Source organism: Psittacula echo (assembly GCF_963264785.1).
Source record: "Psittacula echo genome assembly, chromosome: 1".
In the NCBI taxonomy this organism is placed as follows: domain Eukaryota; kingdom Metazoa; phylum Chordata; class Aves; order Psittaciformes; family Psittacidae; genus Psittacula; species Psittacula echo.
In genome coordinates this window covers 150168296-150186355 of record NC_137735.1, presented here as the reverse complement: position 1 = coordinate 150186355, position 18060 = coordinate 150168296, and the positions used below count along the sequence as shown (strand labels likewise).

Sequence of the window (18060 nt, the reverse complement as noted above, 5' to 3'; positions counted from 1 at the left end):
TTTAACAGGCATTTTAAAGAAAATTGCACTGGATGTTTTAGGAGAAGGCAACCCAGGATGCTTGTCCAGAACTCTAAATGCTTCTTCTGGGAAAACATCAGTGCTGTTCTTCTGCAGAGCCGCGCACAAGAAAGCAGACAGCATAATTATTTCAAAAGTTATTATTCAACAATGAAAGCAATGCATAAATCTCCAAATTCAGGATTAAAGCTGAAAGATACTGATCTGCAGCAACTAAAAATGCAACATGACATTAGGAAAACGATAAATACTTCCCAGATTATAGAGTCGTGCTCATATTTTTTGTATCTGCAACTGAAATGTAGTATCTTAAGTCAACTCAGTAGAACTTTGCTCCAAATCATTTCATCACGGAATCATATAATTTATTTACTTCTCCCTGGAGAATCTGAATACAGCAGAGGCCACTATTTTCCAATTTTTAAAAGCACTTTTAGTCTAATCTATTGCATACATTTCTAAAGTGTCTATCACTTCAGTTTCTTGGCAGGCGTTAGGTGATATTCACAAGTTAAAGAATAACATATTGCACTCCCCATCCCACATCCCAAAATCTTAGTTTTTGTGGATTCCTAAATGTGAGCTACCATGTTGGGCAATTGGGAAGAGGGAGGGGAAAAGGGAGCAATTCCATGAGTACAAGGTCTGACTGTACAAAGTGCTATGTGGTAATCTGAGAAATGTTGAGCATCTTTGTGTTCTAGTGAATTAAACTGAGTTGACTTTGAAGGACAGGACACAAAATTAGAAGACAGCTATTTTGTATTAAGCGTTCATGGAAGTGAAACGCATCTCTAGTGGGATGTACACTGAGGGAGAGCATTAACACCCAAAGCTTCTTCTATTGGATATTCCTGAATGCAGCTGTGTGTTTGCAGCTGTGGACAGCCCCAGCTTGCTGGAGAACTCATTCTGCATAGTAGGTAGAAGTGAATCCAAGGTGAACACGAGTGAAGATTGTTTACTTGTTTACTTTTCACAAGGTGAAAAATCACTGGAACTTCCTTTTCCAGACCTGTCATACCTACAACAGGCACAGGAAGTCGTGTTCAAGATAAACACAACCACAACGCTTCCTCAAGCCATGGTGCACCATGTGCAGGGCAGGTCTGGCGTAGATAACTGTCAGCAGACACGAGAGACCGCCACAGGAAACCCAGTCCTGCTCTACCATGCAGATACCGCACGTAAAGGCCAAAAGACGCAGGTGGCTCTTCCCTTCCAATGTCACTCCCCACTCGTCACCGCCTTCCTCATCCTCCCTCCCACTGCAGCCTCTGCCCACGCCGCAGAAAGAGCGGCGCGGGCCGAGACCGTCCCCCTCAGCCGGTTATGGCCCGCTACGACGCAGAGAGCCGCGTCTGCCACCGCCCCTACCTGCGGGGCACAGCCGCTCCACAGCGCCCCCTGGGCGGGCAGGCCGCCGCGATCGAGCAGCTCGGCCGCTCGACAGAGGGCCCTGCTTGGCGGTGCGGTGTGCGACGGCCCTTCCCGGAAGCGGGGAGGTTGTCGTCGTTGGTGCGGGAGGTGGCGGCGATGGCGATGGCGGAGCAGCTCTATCCGCGGAGCTCCATCGAAGATGACTTCAATTATGGCAGCAACGTGGCCTCGGCCAGCGTTCACATCCGCATGGGTAGGGACTGGGGATAAGATCGACACACCGTCCCCACCCCTAACCGCCCCCGCCAGCCCCTGCGGAGAGGCCCCGCTGCCTCCCTCTCTGGGTCGTGCCTCGGCGCTCCCGCAGTTGCTGTCTGTTAGCCCCGCCGCATGTGGCGTTTACCTGCGCTCGGGTTCTGCGCTGTATTTTAACCACCTGAGCTAAGGCTGTGAGGGGGGAGCCAGGGCCTTGCTTAGCCCAGGTTAACTATCAATGATAGAGGTGGAGGTAGCATCAAGGAAAATGAGGTTCCGGCTATAGACTCTGACATTAAGCGTAGAGGGGATACGTCTTATTATCAGAGGGATTAAACCAATATATAATAAACTTTATTTTCCCCACAGTGATGCGTTTTGAAGCCCAAACATCATACATGAGGTGCATACCTGCCAAAATTGGTGCCTGTTAGAGTAGTTTAAGCAGGATACTGACAGAGTTGAGTTTTATCTGTGAGGGATTGAAATGCTGTCTCTTCCACTGAAGTGTTTGTGTGCTATAAGGTCATACTAGTGGTCATGAAGTATTGCTTTGCTGTTAATACGCAGGTCTCAAATGCTCTTGTATAATGTGTCTAATCAGGAATTCTTGCTGGAATAGTTAGAGGGTTATTGGGTATATCTTGGAATAAAAACAGCTGTGTGCTGTGAATTTTTCATTAGATATTTCTGATAAACTGGAGGCCTTTTCCTGTGAAAATAAAGTTTTATCTTGTCTGGAAAATAAACAACATAAAAGAGCTATTGCTTTTAGCAGAATTGCTGATGTATTTAGTAATGTGGGGAGAAGGCCATGGTAGCTAGCAGGCTACTTCAAGGTTTGTTCAGTTTATTATAACAAAATAGGCCCCAGTCCCTCATGGCTTACAAGTATGTTTAACCTTACCTGCTGCACACAGGTCATTCAGCTTCTCATAGTATGTACTTTTAAACTTGTTTAGGCTGTGTTACTAAAGATTGAATCCATTATCTCCATAAGCTTGCTCTTCAGAGCATTTTACCTAATGGGTTTGGTCTCCTTTCATACGGGGAATATCTGTATGATATATTTGTATGTGCTGAACCACTCTTCAGAATTCTAGAACTATGAAGCCTGTTAGCTTAATTCTGGGATTTTTAATTTATTTTTTTCAAAGTCAGTATCTGTACGTACCCATTCAGTACTATGCAGGTTACAAATTATGATAAATTACATTTAACATGGTGAAAGGTCAATCAGGTAGATACTACCGTACATGTTTTTCCAACTTTTATGGCAGTTTTTGTCTACCAGAGAACTTGCTAGTTAATCTTTCTTCATTTATGTCCATTAGATACCACTAATGTGATGGAGGTTTTATACTGTTATCAATTTCTTAGTGAGATTAGGTATACGTAGTTTTTTAAAGAGTCTGAAGTAAGTTCCTTGCAAATGTTTTTTGCATTTGTTTTGTTATCATTGTTATTGTTTAAATACTGTTGTCCAGAAATAAATGTAATTTTCCTGGAATTTGCAATTTTTTAAGGAGACATAGCTTCTTGCCATTTAGCTCTGTGCATTTTCACTGAATAGTTTCTAATGATTCCTTACCAAATAGAAAACTTTCATCTGATTTACTATTGAACTTTGTAAGTGTAAATCAAAAATTATTTAATTTTTATTTTCCTTATTCTAGCTTTTCTGAGAAAAGTCTACAGCATTCTTTCCATTCAAGTTCTTCTGACCACAGTCACATCAGCAATTTTTATGTACTATACTGGAGTGCAGGCATTTGTTCATGAAAGGTAAATACTAAAATGAAATGGAGCTGTTTATCCTGTGTTAAGTGTAGTTAATGTAGTTCATTCCTCTGGAACACTTCAATATTACTAACCGTTTTTATACCCTGTGTTTTGATTCTGTGATAGAAATTTTGTAACCTGATTAGGAAGTAACTTTTCTTGTCTGACATTCTCCCCCTTGGTTTATTATTAGAATTTATTATTAAAGTTTATTTTAATCAATATTTCATTAATAGTGCTTGGTATAATAATTATGCTATGAAAACCTATATATGAATTGGAGAACATCTCAATTATTGACATTTCTTGTTTTATGGTGTAAGTATCTACTTTTACTTTTCATCTGTTTGGAATGCTGTTGTTTAGTTACCTGTTCCAAAAAGCTGAATCATGTCTTTTTTCTCCCCTTCCCCAATTTTCTTTTGTTCTTTGGTTGTTGTTGGTTTTTGATTTCCAGAAAACTGGTCTGCTAACATTCCCATGGGCTTACTTCTTTCTGCCTCTCAGATTTTCATGGGGAAAAAAACAAGTCTCAGAATCCAAACTGTGGTGGACGGGCAGGGGTAAAGAACAGCTTGGTGGAGAGCATTGAGTGCAGTTTCTGGTTTTCCCCACGTGTACTTTCAGTCTTTGCTTTTGCTTTCATTTCAAAGCCCAGATGGAAAAGGAGTATCAAGTGCTCTCTAAAGGTTTCTGTATAATCTATACTGTATGCAACAGAGGTTGTAAAACTACAGTTTTCTACTGAAATCTGATTATTTCAAATCATCCTGCTCACTTAGAAGTGTTGAAATTTTGTGATTGATTATGGTGCAGTTTTTGTTTGGAGGGCTGCTTGGATGATTTAATTCTAGGGATACTTACTATTCAGTACTAATTTCTTTTGGTGCATTTAATGCCCACATTTGTTGCACTCAGGTGCTTACTAAAGCCAGTTGCCTGAATGTGGCATTCTTAATAGGTTAAAATATTACATGTTCTTTAATACTGTTAGTTTAGTACGGATGGATTTTCTTCTTCATACGGGTTCATTTCCAGGTGATGAACTCCTGCGCAATCTTCAGTTTCAGTATGAAAAAAAATGTCTTGTGATTGTACTATTTTTAACTGATTATAGTGGTATGTTTTCAATCAGTTTTATTGTGAAACTTGCTTTACATTTCCTTTATCTATATGGAGCAGTACCTTATCTAGGTGATCACTTAAAAATTACTTTTATATAAACTGGTTTTTCTTCTTCCAGATGCTTCTTTCAAATTTTGATGACTTTTTGTATGGAACTTTACAGGCCTGCCTTGCTTTTGATATCTGGCTTGGGATCTTTGGCTGTTATAGTGGCACTGACCCTCTACAGACACCAGCATCCTGTTAATTTATACCTGCTTTTTGGATTTGCAAGTATTTATATAAATTCAATTTTAATAATCCCTAGAATATCTTTCATTGTGATGAACTCCTTGAAGCAAACTAGTGGTGGGTAATTGGTTTTTCTTTTATTCCTCAAAAGATGCCCTACAAACTTCCAAAAGCCTGAGTTACTTTTTGGAGATCCTGTTCACAGCTTATTTCTAGAGAGCCTCTATGTCAGGTTTCTTCCAGTATCTTTTTAGGAAGAGTGTTAGAACTTGGAATCAGGTTGAGCAAGCTTCCCCCTGCCTACCCTTTGTGTGTATAATTATATCTGTCCTTCTGCTCTCATTGTTCTGTTGAAGTTAGTGATTTTTTTCTATTAAATTGCTCAGTAGGAAAGGAGGAGGCATTTCTGTTACCTTATTTGTTTATTGGACAGCCTCCAGCAAAGATCCAAATACAACCAGCCACACATGTTTATTTCTTTAATTGTTGGCTTTTTGATGCTGAATTCTGGGCATGTTTTGAACACAGGCAGGTCACTCAGAGCTGTACTCAAATTCCAGTCTCCTGCCTGATGTTGCGGATTTCTAGATATGGGCTAAATGTTGATCTTGGATATTTTGGCTTATGTAGCAAATCAGTCTTCTGGAAAGGAGTCACAGTAGCACAATTAGAATTTGATGTTTTAGGAGTTGCCTGAATTACATGTGTGATACAATGAGGTTTGCTGTGTAAGTAAATAAGACTGTTTAAATGGTAACACAGTTGTATGCTTCCTGAGTTTTGAACTCTTGCAGGAGAGTAAAACCTTTAAAAACTTTCAACAAGTTCAGCTGTAACAAGGAGTGATGTAATAGTTTGGCCAAATGTGATGTGGGAGTTTGTGGTATGACTCTGTAAGTATTACATTGTGTAGGAATAGTAGGATTCAAACCCATGATAAATCAATCTAAACAGAATATGGGTTAAATATTCTGTTATTTCTGGGCTCTTGGTTCACAACATAGAGACTTTTCTCACATTTTGTTTAATGAAACTTAATTTGAAATTATCTTTTAGAAAAACTCAGGGCCCATACTAGCCTTCAGCCCAGACATTGATACGTGTGGTTTTAAAGTTAGCTGTTTCAAAACAAGGCCAGGTGGGAAAAGGAAGCTGATGCAGACACTTAGCTGTCTCATAAGACATTGAGTGTATTAATTTTATAGCCCCTTGAATAGTGTGTAAGAAGTGTGATAAGAATGCTATGTGCTTTGAGTGGAAAATCTAAATAGCGTTTTTGTATAGGGGCTGTCTCTCATTCATTTTCAGTTTATGTTCTTTTTATGTAACACAACAACTTCTGGCACAGTTGGACACTATGATTGCCATTTGCTTGTTGAAAACTAAACGTGTTTTCATATACAAAGATTTAGCAAGAGAGCTAATGTAATGCATGGGGGGATTATATAGCAGAATGGGCTCATTGTGTGTGAAGTCTCCGTGTGTTTTGTGATCTGTTTTGGTTTTTTTTTTTTATCCTTGTAATTTTTTGTTTTTACTTTTTGTAGACCCTGCTGGAAGCACTGACAGTTGCTATTACAGGTAAATGGTAGCCATCCTATTGTCTGATTCTATAAAGAAATTGGAAAAGGTATCCAGTATGTTGTACTAATTGCCATCTGAGGTTTCCTAGATGTGACTAAAATGATAATATTTTGAATATTTGTTTGAAAACTTCAATGACAGTGATACGAGTTTGGCAAAAAACCAGGGAATCAAGGGAGGAGGCTGGATTCTGATCCAGAACTGAAACTGTGCAAACCTGAAGTGAGAAATGAGCTGGGTCATCTGTTCTTTCTGTAGATCCAGTCATCTGTTCTTTCCTGTAAAGCAGCTCTGAGCAGAGCTGATTGGCAAGTGAAATATCCTTATTTTGGCCCTCAGTTTCCTCCAGAGTTTGGAGAGTTCTGTACTTTGTTGTCAGGGTTGAGATGGAGCAGTGTGCAGATAAGTCATCACCTTCCACTATAGCTTCTAGCATAAGATGAAACCTTGTTGTGGCTTGTGATCTCCTGAGGAAAAAAAAAGAAATTGTTTGGGGAAAGGAAAGAAGGAAGAATTAAGGAGGAAGGGAAGAAAAAGGTTCCACTCATTTGTGTTATCTTTCCCATCTAATCAAAACTTTGTGAGCCTTTGCGTAGGACTGATTTTTTTTTCCCTTATTTCAGTATCATGAAAAATTCAGATAGCTTTTCCCTTAAGATGTCTCACATCTATGCTTAAAATACTTTTTTTTTTTTTTTGTTATTAGGGAAGATCTGTTATTTCCATTTAAGAAGCTACAGCTATAAGGTGACTGTCAAACTTAGCTAGTGCAAGGTCCATGAGTTCTATGATCATGATTTTGAAGTGCAAAGACAAATTCAGGCATAATTTACTTTTTTTGTTCACAGTTAAGATTTTTTTTCCTGTCTGTGAAAGTTTAAACTTCTGTTTCCTCAAAAGATAACTTCACAAATATGTAGTGTAGTGCTCTTTAAATGACACTTTTTCTGTTTATAGTGAGTTTCTATGATGTCTTCATCGTCTTGCAAGCCTTTATTCTTACTACTGCTGTATTTCTTGGACTGACTGCATATACCTTGCAGTCAAAGAGAGACTTCAGCAGATTTGGAGCAGGGTATGTTCTCATATTGATGATTTTTTTTCTTGTTTTGTTAAGATGAATTTTCCTTTTTCAAAGCAAGCTTTGCAGATATAATAAGAAATGCAGGTCAATAGAACCTGCTTCAAGGGGGTGAGGGTGTTAACTCATAAATTATTAATTTTATGTGGTTCTTCTTTCTTGGTAAGAAATTATTTTCTGTGATTATGAATCTTAAAACTGTAATATTAGACTAAAAAACTAGTTTATCTGGGTTTTTCACTGAGACAGAAGGCAGCTGCTCCACATACTTTTTAAAAAGTAGTTAGATCATAGCTTTTGACAGCTTTATAAAACTGAGTTTTATTGCTCATACCAACGAAAACCTGGCATCCAGGAATTATGGGCAGTTACTTACCAAATATAATGTGAAGAGGTTTTAGAAGAAGGGAAAAGATTGTAAGTAAAATTTAAAAGGAAATGTATTGTTGCTCACAGTTGAATGTGTTTTTTTCAGCCTCTTCACTTGTTTGTGGATTTTAATCTTGTCGGGTTTCTTGAGGGTAAGATACTTTTTCATAGTTAAAAAGTATTCTTTAACATAAAACTTTTATTCTAGTGTAACAAAAAGGTTTTAGACAGTGCAATATAGCTTAACGAGTGAAAATCCCTAACCAGATCCATTACTGTTACAGATCATGCTGGTGATCTTTTAACCATTCGTTTCTAGTTCAGATTTTTGTTGGATACTGTTCTTAATGTAAAAGTGGTATTTGCGTCAATTGACAAAATGTATCAGTTGAGATCCACTACTTGATTGAGACAATGGAAAGGAGATTGGGGGTTTAATTTTGTTTTGTTCTTCTCATTTTTCTGCTCTTAATACTCTGGAGACCAGAGCTTCCTCTCTTTTGAGTGGAGACATTTTTACTCAGTTAAAGAGATTGTGGGACTGAGGACTATATGAAATAAGAACACTGAAATGTCATCATAATACCATATTTACGTGTCCATAGCAGTAAAAAGGAAGCGTGCATCCTTGTTTTAAGTGTGACATATCAATATGCAGGGATTTAAATATTAAAAAGAAAATTACATTTACAATTTTTTTTTCATGTTTCATTTGCCTCCAGTTTTTTTTCTATAGTGAGACAGTAGAGTTGGTGTTTGCTGCTGCTGGAGCTCTTCTATTCTGTGGATTTATTATTTATGACACTCATTTGCTGATGCACAAATTATCCCCTGAAGAGTACATACTGGCTGCAATCAATCTCTACTTGGACATCATCAATCTGTTCCTGCACCTACTACGCTTACTGGAGGCATTTAATAAAAAATAGTCAAAAGCGATGTAGTTTGACTATAGCATATGAAAAGTTAAGCGTTTGGATGATCTGCAGGCTGTGTAGTTCTGTCTTCTAGAGACTGAATCTTTATTACTTTTTCATTCCATGAATATTTCTCTCTCCTTAGGAAAAGATAAAAAAGGCTTTTTAATGTAGCTACAGTTCTTCTTTAGATTATATATTTTATGTAGTTACCATGCTGTCATCATTTCAGTCACTTTTTTAATCACTTCATTTGCACTTGACAGAATTCACGATTAAAAATTTGCCAGCTTCCGTTTGCTCCAGAATAAGGACTTGTCTGCTATTTTGTAGCTGCTAGAAATGTTTCCTATGGCATTACAAGTATGTGTACCATGTAAGGGTAGCCTGAGCTTATCATCATGCAATGTTTTACTAAGTTTTTTGGTTTTTTTCTAGTTTTTGTTTGGTAAAATGGAATGCTCTCTGTAACAGGGATGCTCTGTTCTTGTTCAGGGCTGTCAGGTCATTCTGGAAGCTCAGAGGGTTTTAAAACAAAGGGAATGTTCTTCATTTAAGTGTTATTTATTGCCTAATTTTAGTGTTCTGGAAAATCATTTGGAGATGGATTCTGGCATTTATCAATTTATGTAGATGAAGGTTAGTTGTCTGTCAATAAAAATCAGAACAACTTCAGTCTGTTCTTGCAGTTGAGGCTGGAAAACTTCAGAGTGCTGAAGAGGACAGAGCACAACGGCCCTGTACTGAACAGGCAAGTGTGTGCTAGCAGGGAAATGGTGCTGTGACAGTGGCTGCTTTCCAACCTGTTGAGCTCCTGGAATGGCAGGCAGGGTACAAACAGTTTTGAAAGGCTTTCTTACTTCACAGTATTGAAGTCCAGGTATTGTTCCTGCTTACCTGTCCTGTCAGGTTAACAAAAAGACAATGGAGGGCTTGGTAAACATCACGTGTCCTGCCACAGGAAGTGACTATGGATGCTTTCTGTGCTGGAACTTGACTATTGAATTATGGAATCAGAGAATCAACCAGGTTGGAAAAGACCTTTAAGATCATCAAGTCCAGTTGTTACGTCAGGACTGCCAAGTCCACCACTAAACCATGTCACTAAGGGCCACATCTACACGGTTTTTGAACACTTCCAAGGATGATGATTCCACCACTGCCCTGGGCAGCCTGTTCAAATAACCTGATCACACCTTTGGTGAAGAGGTTTTTCCTAATATCCAGTCTAAACGTCCCCTGGCACAGCTTGAGGCCAGTTCCTCTTGTCCTGTCACTTGTTAAGTGAGAGACATACCTCCACCTCCCTACAACCTCCTTTCAGGTAGTTGTAGAAAGCGGAAAGGTCCCCACGGAGCCACTCCCAAAGCTACACAATCCCGGATCCCTCAGCCGTTCCTGATAAGGCTTGTTCTCCAGACTTTGTTGCCCTTCTCTGGACCCCCTGAAGCACAACTGCAAATTGCTTTGGGCAGGCATGAGGGTTTCTCTCCTCTGCTGGGGTTTCATTAAGAAATGTGTGGCAACAGCTACGAATAAAACTGCACTTTTTCCCTTATGAAGAAGGACGTGTGTATTTAACACCGATCCCCCCCCCCCCCCCCCCCGCCCGAAGTGCTGCCGAAAGGAGCCAGAGCGGCGGCTGCGCGCTTGCTCGGAGCATTACGGTAGAGCTTGCAGCGCCCCGCTGGGTGGGCAGGGTCTACCTGGCCAGAACGCGCATGCGCGGGCAGGGAGCTCAACGTAACGTGAGCGCGGGCGGCGGGCCTCGGGCACGGCTGGGGTGAGTGGCGGTAGTGGTGGACTTGTGTCCGCGCGCTGTCCGGCCGGTCGAGCCGTGGCAGCAGAGCGAGTGGCGCGTGCGCCGCCTTAACGGCTTCTCTGCCCTGCGCTTATTTCGCCCTCACCGTGTCCTTCTTCCCTCCCCTCAGGACATGGCAAAGAGCCTAAGGAGCAAATGGAGGAGGAAGATGCGGGCGGAGAAGAGGAAGAAGAACGCGCCCAAGGAGCTGGAGAGGCTGAAAAAGATCTTGGGAACCAACGCTGATGTCGTCATGGAGGAGGTCAAGGAGGTGGCGACTGTGGTGCCGCCCCAGAAAGTCCTCGAGCAGCCGGGCGGTGAGTTGGGCTCTCGCGGGGCGGTGCGTGACCCACGGGGAGGGCCCCGCTGCAGACCGGAACAGGCCGCGGCGGAAGCTGAGCGGGCCCTGGGCTGCCCAGGACCTTCCTTCTGAGTGGCCGGCTGGTCTCCCCGCCTCCTCCCACCACGTTTCTAGCGTGGTTTTTATTATACTAGGATTTTTTTTTCTGTTGCAATCATCTGCGTGTCGGGGCGTCCTGCGTTATTTCTTATCGTTGTTCCTGTGACTTTCAGTGTCGTGATCATGCGTACAGTTATTACAGGTTGAGATTGTTGAGTTGGAAGACCAAATGGTTGTCTTTTACAGCCGTAAGATGCTATTTAAATCATTGAATCTGGTCACTTTGCAATAGTAGCTTCTCTATGCATCCAGTCACTTGTGGAACAAGTTTATTAACGTGATTTAAAGTATGTAGTATCTTACCTAGAGTCGTTTCTTTGTGGAGACAGCTTAGAAGCTGTTCTAATTACAGCATTGTATTTGCTGTTAAAGTGGAGATGGGGTATTAATTCCCTTCTAGTTTAAGGAGGACACTAAACATACAAAAGTTGGACCCAAATATAATGTAATTTTGTGGATATTTTATCATTAATAGGGTGATTTCCCTCCTCCCCCTTTTTTAAATGTACTGTTTCAAGGTAGGTGTAGCAAGGACCTTGGTTTTGTATGCTAATTAGTGCTGCACTGCACATGGTGCAGGAACAGGTATTGTTATCTGTCTACAGATGATGCCACCTTCCTCTATAGTCTGTGGGTAGGATGTAATTTGTAAAGGAAGTAACCCAGGAAGTGGAAACAAAGGTTTTAAGTGGGTATATACTGGACAGGAGTCAGAAGGACACATTGTCTTTCCAAAACTGCAGTCCAAACTAAATCATAGTACATTTTGCTTCTCCAGTTTTTGCCACTTAAGCTGTTAGGATATTGCAGATACGAGCTTTTTATGTGGCATGCAGAAGACTCTTGGGAGATCACAGTGAGGATATAGAGTAATGATAGTAATCACTGTCAGTCATGCAGTCAGTTTTGTCAGTGTTTCTGGAATTAGGAAAGACAGGTGGTGTGAGGTTGAATAGCAGACCCTCTGAACTATATTGAAAATGGAAATAGAATGCTATATAAAAATACTTGCCCAGTTAAGGGTGGCTTGGAGTATAATTTGTAGTTTTATCCATGGTTCTGATTTGTATACCAGATGTAAAAGTTGTTCTTTATGGGATTATTAGAATTGAATTTCCAGAATGTTTTGAAACATTGTCAACCTTCTGATGCTGGAGCTGTAGGAAACAGTGTTGTCTTAAACCTAATTTCGGAAGCAAATGCCTGGCTGTCTGTCATTCCTGCACCCCCTTCCAACTCTGCTGGCAACTTTTCTACAAGTGGCCCGTTTCACTTGGCCTTTGTAGATTGATAGCCGCCTCAGACATACCTAAGAATACATTTCACAAAGCACCTACAAGTTTTGTGAAAATTATAGTGTCTTCTTTGAAAGGACTTTTCAGCACTAGCTGTCTGTGCAGGGGAGTTCACATAGTTGTAAGAACTGAAGTAGATGATAGCTTCGTTCAGAATATGCACTTTCCATAGATAGGTAAATAATTTTCCAGCCCAAGAAAATATATAGGTGTACATTAGGGGCATTTTCTTGTCTTGCTTTAAGGTGTTTTTCACAGCATGCCGTGAAATAATTTCAGTTTTTGTTGTTAGGAAAAAAAAATAAGATCTGGATAGCCTTTGGTCAAAAATGGTTTTTAAAACTTTGTGGACAGGCACAGATTTTTTTCATTATAGTGATATCTATTGAGTGTGCTTGGATAACCTACAGCTTTTGGGTTTTTTTCTTGTTCATTTTCTCTTTGTCTTTAAACCTTTTGATAGGTTTTCTTTGTGTCCTTGCACCACTTCTGTTCAGTAGGTTTCTTCCTGTTGCCAATTCCTGTAGCATCCTTGAGATTGCAAAGTATGATGAAAACATTGTGCTGCATGAGCAACAGGTACTTTTTGTCCAGGAGTATTTCTTCATTTAGTCTATGTTGCAGCTGGCACTTATTGTGGGTGTGCTTTTTTGCAGTCAGAATTTGTGTAATAGATGAACCTCAGTCATATGACAGGACAAGAATCAGAGAAGAAGATTACGTAGAGTTGGTTTTCTTGGGGTGGTAGGGTTTCTTGTATTTTGTTGTTGGGGGCCATCTCTCCTATGACATTTGGAAAGGATTGCTGTTAAGAAAGTCTCATGTGTTTCTCTGATGTCTCAAGAGGTTTCTGGAGCTGGGACTTCTTGTGCTGCCTGTCTCATGCTGGATCAGCCTTCGATTGCGCCAGTAGGCCCATGTGCTGATTCTTTGCTGACTGCAAGTATTTGTATCTCAACTTCAGGGTTCCCTAAGCACAAACTTGTGCTGCACATCCAGGTAGACTGTCAGCATGCTTCAAGTAGTGAAGCAGCACGTGGACTTTTTGTTTCCCAAAATTGTTCCCTTTATTGTTTCAGACAGGCACAATATAAAAAGTCTTTTTTTTCCTGTTTATAAAACTCGTGTTAAAGTGTTTAGAGTTGTACGTGGAATGAGACATGGCATTTATGTGGTGTTAGCTAACTGTGGGGGCAGTGTTCTTGAGCATGACTATGTCACCAGCGGTCTTCCTGGTCCTAGAGATTAATCATAGAATGGTTTGTGTTGGAAGGGACCTTAAAGATCACCTAGATCCAGCCTCCCTATTATGGGAAGAGACACATTCCACCAGACCAGGTTGCTCAAAGCCCCATACAGCTTGGCCTTAAACACTTCCAGGGATGGGGACAGCCACAGCTTCTCTAGACAACCCTGTTCCGGTGTGTCACCACCCTCAAAGTGAAGAATTTCTTCCTAATATCTAATCTAACTACCCTCTTTCAGTTTAAAGGCACTCTTTCTTGTCTTATCACTAGATGTTTATGTAGAAAGTCCCTTTCCAGATTTCTTGTGGGCCCCTTTTAGGAACTGGAATGCTGCTTTAAGGTCTCCCTGGAGCCTTCTCTTCTCCAGGCTGAATAACCCCAGCTTTCTCAGCTTGTCTTCATAGGAGAGGTGCTCCAGCCTTCTGATGATCTTTGTGCCCTCCTCTGGACTCACTTGAGCAGGTCCATGTCCATCTTACCTTGGGGGCGTCAGGGCTGCACACAGTACTCCAGGTGGGGTCTCACGAGAGCAGAGTAGAGGGCCAGGATCACCTCTTTCGACTTGCTGGTCACACTCCTTTTGATGCAGCCCAGGCTTTCTGGGCTGTAAACACACACTGCTGGGTCATGTTGAATTAATCCTTTATTTCTGTCTCTAAATATATTAGACTTGACCTTGTGCTGACTTCTTGAGCCAAACACAGCATCACTGGCTCCCTTGTGCTTTATACCATCATTGTATTTTAGCTTTTCCTTCTATTTTATCTTTACGTGTCTTCGTCTTCCACTCAAATTAATTTAATGTTGCATCATAAAAAGTGTTTAATTGTGCATATGTTTCAGTAAGCCTATAGCTTCCGGTTTGGTTGCAGCTTTTGATGGAGACCACACACAATGTTTTTATACATGGTACTGGAGCAGATGGCAGACTAGAAGTATAAGGTGCCTCCAGACATGGGCCTTGAGGGACAATTCTGCATGTTTATTATCAGCTGTTGAAGTTTCTGGGTTGTAGTTGTATTGGTTTGGAAACCGCTTTCAGAGTATAAAGCTTTCAGCTTTTTCTGTACAGATACTGTTGTGTGGAGGAGGTATGTTTTCATTGTTTTGGGAAATCTGGTGACAAAATAGCTTTTTTGAAGCTGATTCATGTATTTTATTCATTTTACTCAAATAACTTTTTTTTATTTTCAGGTGACTGCAAAATGGATGTAGATAATAAACGGAACAAAAAGACTCTTCTAGACCAGCATGGACAGTACCCAATATGGATGAATTCCAGGCAGAGAAAGAAGCTTAAGGCACAGCGTGTTAAGGGGAAAAAAAAATCAAAATTGGCCAAAGGCCTAGTCTGGTAAAATCAGAGTTTTGTAAGATCATGAATATTTTACTTGCAAAATAGTTATCCCAAATAATACATTATATTTTTGTGCTTGGCCACCAAATATAGTACATTGTGTTGCATGAATTTTTTTAAGAGACTGTTGGGCCAGAAAATGATGACAGCAGTATCAACTTGGTGTCTAACAAACTTAAATCAAGCTGAGTGCCTTTGAATAGACTGTCTGTTGTGATCTGTTTTGTTGAGGGGGAAGGGTCTTCATCTTTTATATTGTAAATGTTGAAAATGCTTAAGGAAATCCTGAAAATAATAAAGCTGTAAATGTTTTTTATACTGTGGTCTTTGTCAATGTAACTTATCTTTTAGTAAATTCAACCAAAGGATTGTGTAAAGTCGCCATATCCTTTAAATTCTTCTGTAAAATCACTTTTATTGTGCAGTTGTGTTGCTTTTAACATCTGGTAATTAATGAAAATGGGCTTTTGACATGTAATTTGAAAGAGATTATACCCTGAAACCAACTCCAAGGCTTTGTAAAACTTCTGTTAGTAAAAAGACAAAGTGTCAGCTGACTTCAGCTCACAAAGAGAAGGTTGTTGGAACAAAGAAGTATTTTGCTGCTGTCTGCAACTGAAATATTGTAGGAACTCTAAATAACTGAAAGTAAAAATCATTATTATTGATATGAGGGAATGCAAATGCACAGATTGGAAATAAAATAGTTTTTATTTAAGATCTTTTCCAAGTTTTAGTAAAGTAAACGAGAATTTTCTTTTCCAGATGTGTTTTCAGTAGCCATTTTTTCCTCCTAAAATGGTACTTGTCTGTCATGTTTTACAACGTGGGCATAGGATAAAATATTGCATGGGGGCGTAACAGATGCCATTTATATGTGATTAGCTACAGTTGGTTGCATATTACTTGGCAATAACATGTGATGACAGATGCAAGAATTAGTTGCCCTGAAAGCTTGTGTTTTTAAAATGTCTCTCATTTCAAGGATGGAAACAATTACAGTACCAGTCCTGCAGGATGTTGCCTGTTGAAGTACCATTCGTCAGTGCAGAGCATAACCTGTGTCCAGGTTCATCCAAGGTGGAATCCATGTTCTGTAATTGACCACAAATTGTGATATGTGCCTGTTGTGGTAACTTGGGCACATGAAATAGGATATATTGCTTTAAAAGTAATCACACTAGCTTATACTATGCTAAAATCCACCAAGAACAACTCATCCTGATAGAAAATCTAGTTTTTCGGAAAAAAATACAGTGGGGTTTTTAGTATTCTTTTTGTTAGGAGAAAAGTATTCTCTTCCTCAGGTAAAGAACTACAGTTTGTTGGAGGAAATACCAATGCATCTTCTGTTTTCTCGTACATGTTGACAGTTAATGACACTTGGTAAGATGCATAAGTCAAAGTTTACCAAATTATATACCATTAATAACTTTGTACTTTAAAAATATTTCCATTAAGTTGATAATAACCTGCTAAAAACCAGATTCTAGTCTCAATTTTTTATTAAATAAATGGGTCTAGATTTTGGTATCAAATATGTTAGCATTTAGATTAGTGCTACTTTAAAATTTATAAACACAGAGGAAAGTTTTATTTAAGGTTTATTCTATAATTATCCAGAAATTGAATGAACAGTCATTTTGTATTTCTTTAGTATTTTAGTGATGTAGGCTGTATTTTGCTTAGGGTGTGCTTTGGAGAGTTGTAGAGACGAGCTGCTTGGGTTTAAACACTGATGATTTGGGGGGGGGGTTGTATAGGGTAAGCACAGTGCTATTTTTGACACGCTTGTTTGTAAATCAGATTTTCAAGCACCTCCTGATGGGAAAACAGACTGCTTTTCCTGCTTGGAGATAGTCACACTGGTAAAGTTGTCCCATTTAACTGTACTGCTTCAGAGTCAGTTTATTTTCATTCTTTAGGTACACAGCCATACTCTCATCCTGATTGAGGCTGCCACTACTGTACTTGCCTTACCCACTCCTCTCTGGAGGTGTTCCAGTTCTCCGTCTGCTCCTTTCTCACAGAGAAAATTGCCCACGCAACTGAGCACTCTCATTTCTGCTTTTATGACTTTGCCCTTGAGCTTGGTTGCACAAGTTTATTAGTTACTGCTTTTGTGACCAGATTAAGGTTTTGAATCTCAAGTGGGAGACAGCAGATGCTGCACTGATGTTTTATTTAGCAGTTACTTCCTACCAGCTGAAACAATACTGGCTGTGTGAGGTATTTCCGTTATGGTGTCCAGGATAAAGTCAAACAGGTTCACTTAAACTACAGATATTTTAAGATATCCTGTTTGATTTTTGAGCTGAAACAGAGAATAAGAAAGGAATAAACCCCAGTGTTTACTGGGAGGTAGGTCTTAGTTTAGTACCAGTGTGCTGTGTGCAGTGTTGCAGAGTGCTCTGAGTTGGGAAGGGTGCTGAGAGGCTGGTTGAGTGGGATCTGTAATCTGGGCGGGAGGCTCCCTTGTAGACAGGCAGCGGGAACCTGGTTATTGTGCAGCATGGATGTAACCTCGCAGGTGGAGTCATAGATGCAGCAAGGAAATTTTACCTGCTAGGATTTGAGTGTGTACTGCATGTGGCTACTGTAACTTTGTATTTGGAATTTCCTTCAGCAGCTGTATTTTTTTTTATATGAATACCAAATTTTTAGTTGTCATTGGATATTTGATTTACATCACTGAATCTGAAACATGTTCTGTTTGATCAGCTAGTGAAAAAGGTGAACCTTCAGGGAGCACTGAGCCATCTGATAGCTCACTGCTGCAGGAACTTTTCCCCTTCCCTCCTCTGGCTGTACAGCCCAATTCATGATTTCCCACTTCAGGAAATCATGAATTTCACCTGAAATAGACTTTGGGATATTTATTTTTTTTTTTCCTGAGCTAAAAGAGGGAACTGACAACCTTCTTCTGTTTAATAAACCCTGAATGGTTGTGACAAGCCCCCCATTCCAGTGTCCTTTTATTCTTCCTGCCCTATTCTGGTGTTCTATTTTCAACTTTCCCTTATCAGTAGAAACAGTACTCGGAGGAAAAGAGAAGGCAGAATGGAAAGAAGATGTTAGAAACAACACATGGTATGGCAACAGAGGGAATTGTGTCAAGGGTCCTACACAAGGTAGCACAAGGCCTGCTTTATGAA

At 40.1% G+C, this 18060-nt stretch overlaps 2 protein-coding genes across 3 annotated transcripts; both read left to right on the top strand.

Annotated features, from left to right (window-relative positions):
* The first annotated feature begins 1502 nt into the window (after positions 1-1502).
* Positions 1503-8767, top strand: TMBIM4 (transmembrane BAX inhibitor motif containing 4). Its single transcript, XM_080621265.1, has 7 exons — positions 1503-1654; positions 3333-3441; positions 4727-4832; positions 6342-6375; positions 7336-7453; positions 7935-7980; positions 8551-8767. Exons 1-7 carry the CDS (start codon positions 1558-1560, stop codon positions 8755-8757), a joined length of 717 nt encoding a protein of 238 aa, XP_080477391.1. The 5' UTR covers positions 1503-1557; the 3' UTR covers positions 8758-8767.
* LLPH (LLP homolog, long-term synaptic facilitation factor) lies at positions 7935-15221 on the top strand. 2 transcript variants are annotated; one of them, XM_080621408.1, is made up of 4 exons: positions 7935-7980; positions 9435-9496; positions 10677-10863; positions 14743-15221. In XM_080621408.1, exons 3-4 carry the CDS (start codon positions 10680-10682, stop codon positions 14904-14906), a joined length of 348 nt encoding a protein of 115 aa, XP_080477534.1. In that variant the 5' UTR covers positions 7935-7980; positions 9435-9496; positions 10677-10679; the 3' UTR covers positions 14907-15221. The 2 variants fall into 2 exon arrangements, with proteins under 2 accessions (XP_080477534.1, XP_080477535.1); XM_080621409.1 differs by lacking the exons at positions 7935-7980; positions 9435-9496 and adding an exon at positions 10361-10528.
* Positions 15222-18060: the final 2839 nt, after the last annotated feature.

Bases quoted from the DNA above. Each gene is read 5' to 3' on its own strand.
- TMBIM4 (XM_080621265.1), top strand. From the start codon at position 1,558: ATGGCGATGGCGGAGCAGCTCTATCCGCGGAGCTCCATCGAAGATGAC. The intron at 7,454-7,934 runs GTATGTTCTCAT...TGTTTTTTTCAG, and splicing joins TTCAGCAGATTTGGAGCAGG to CCTCTTCACTTGTTTGTGGA. The intron at 7,981-8,550 runs GTAAGATACTTT...ATTTGCCTCCAG, and splicing joins TCTTGTCGGGTTTCTTGAGG to TTTTTTTTCTATAGTGAGAC.
- LLPH (XM_080621408.1), top strand. From the start codon at position 10,680: ATGGCAAAGAGCCTAAGGAGCAAATGGAGGAGGAAGATGCGGGCGGAG. The intron at 10,864-14,742 runs GTGAGTTGGGCT...TTTTATTTTCAG, and splicing joins AGTCCTCGAGCAGCCGGGCG to GTGACTGCAAAATGGATGTA.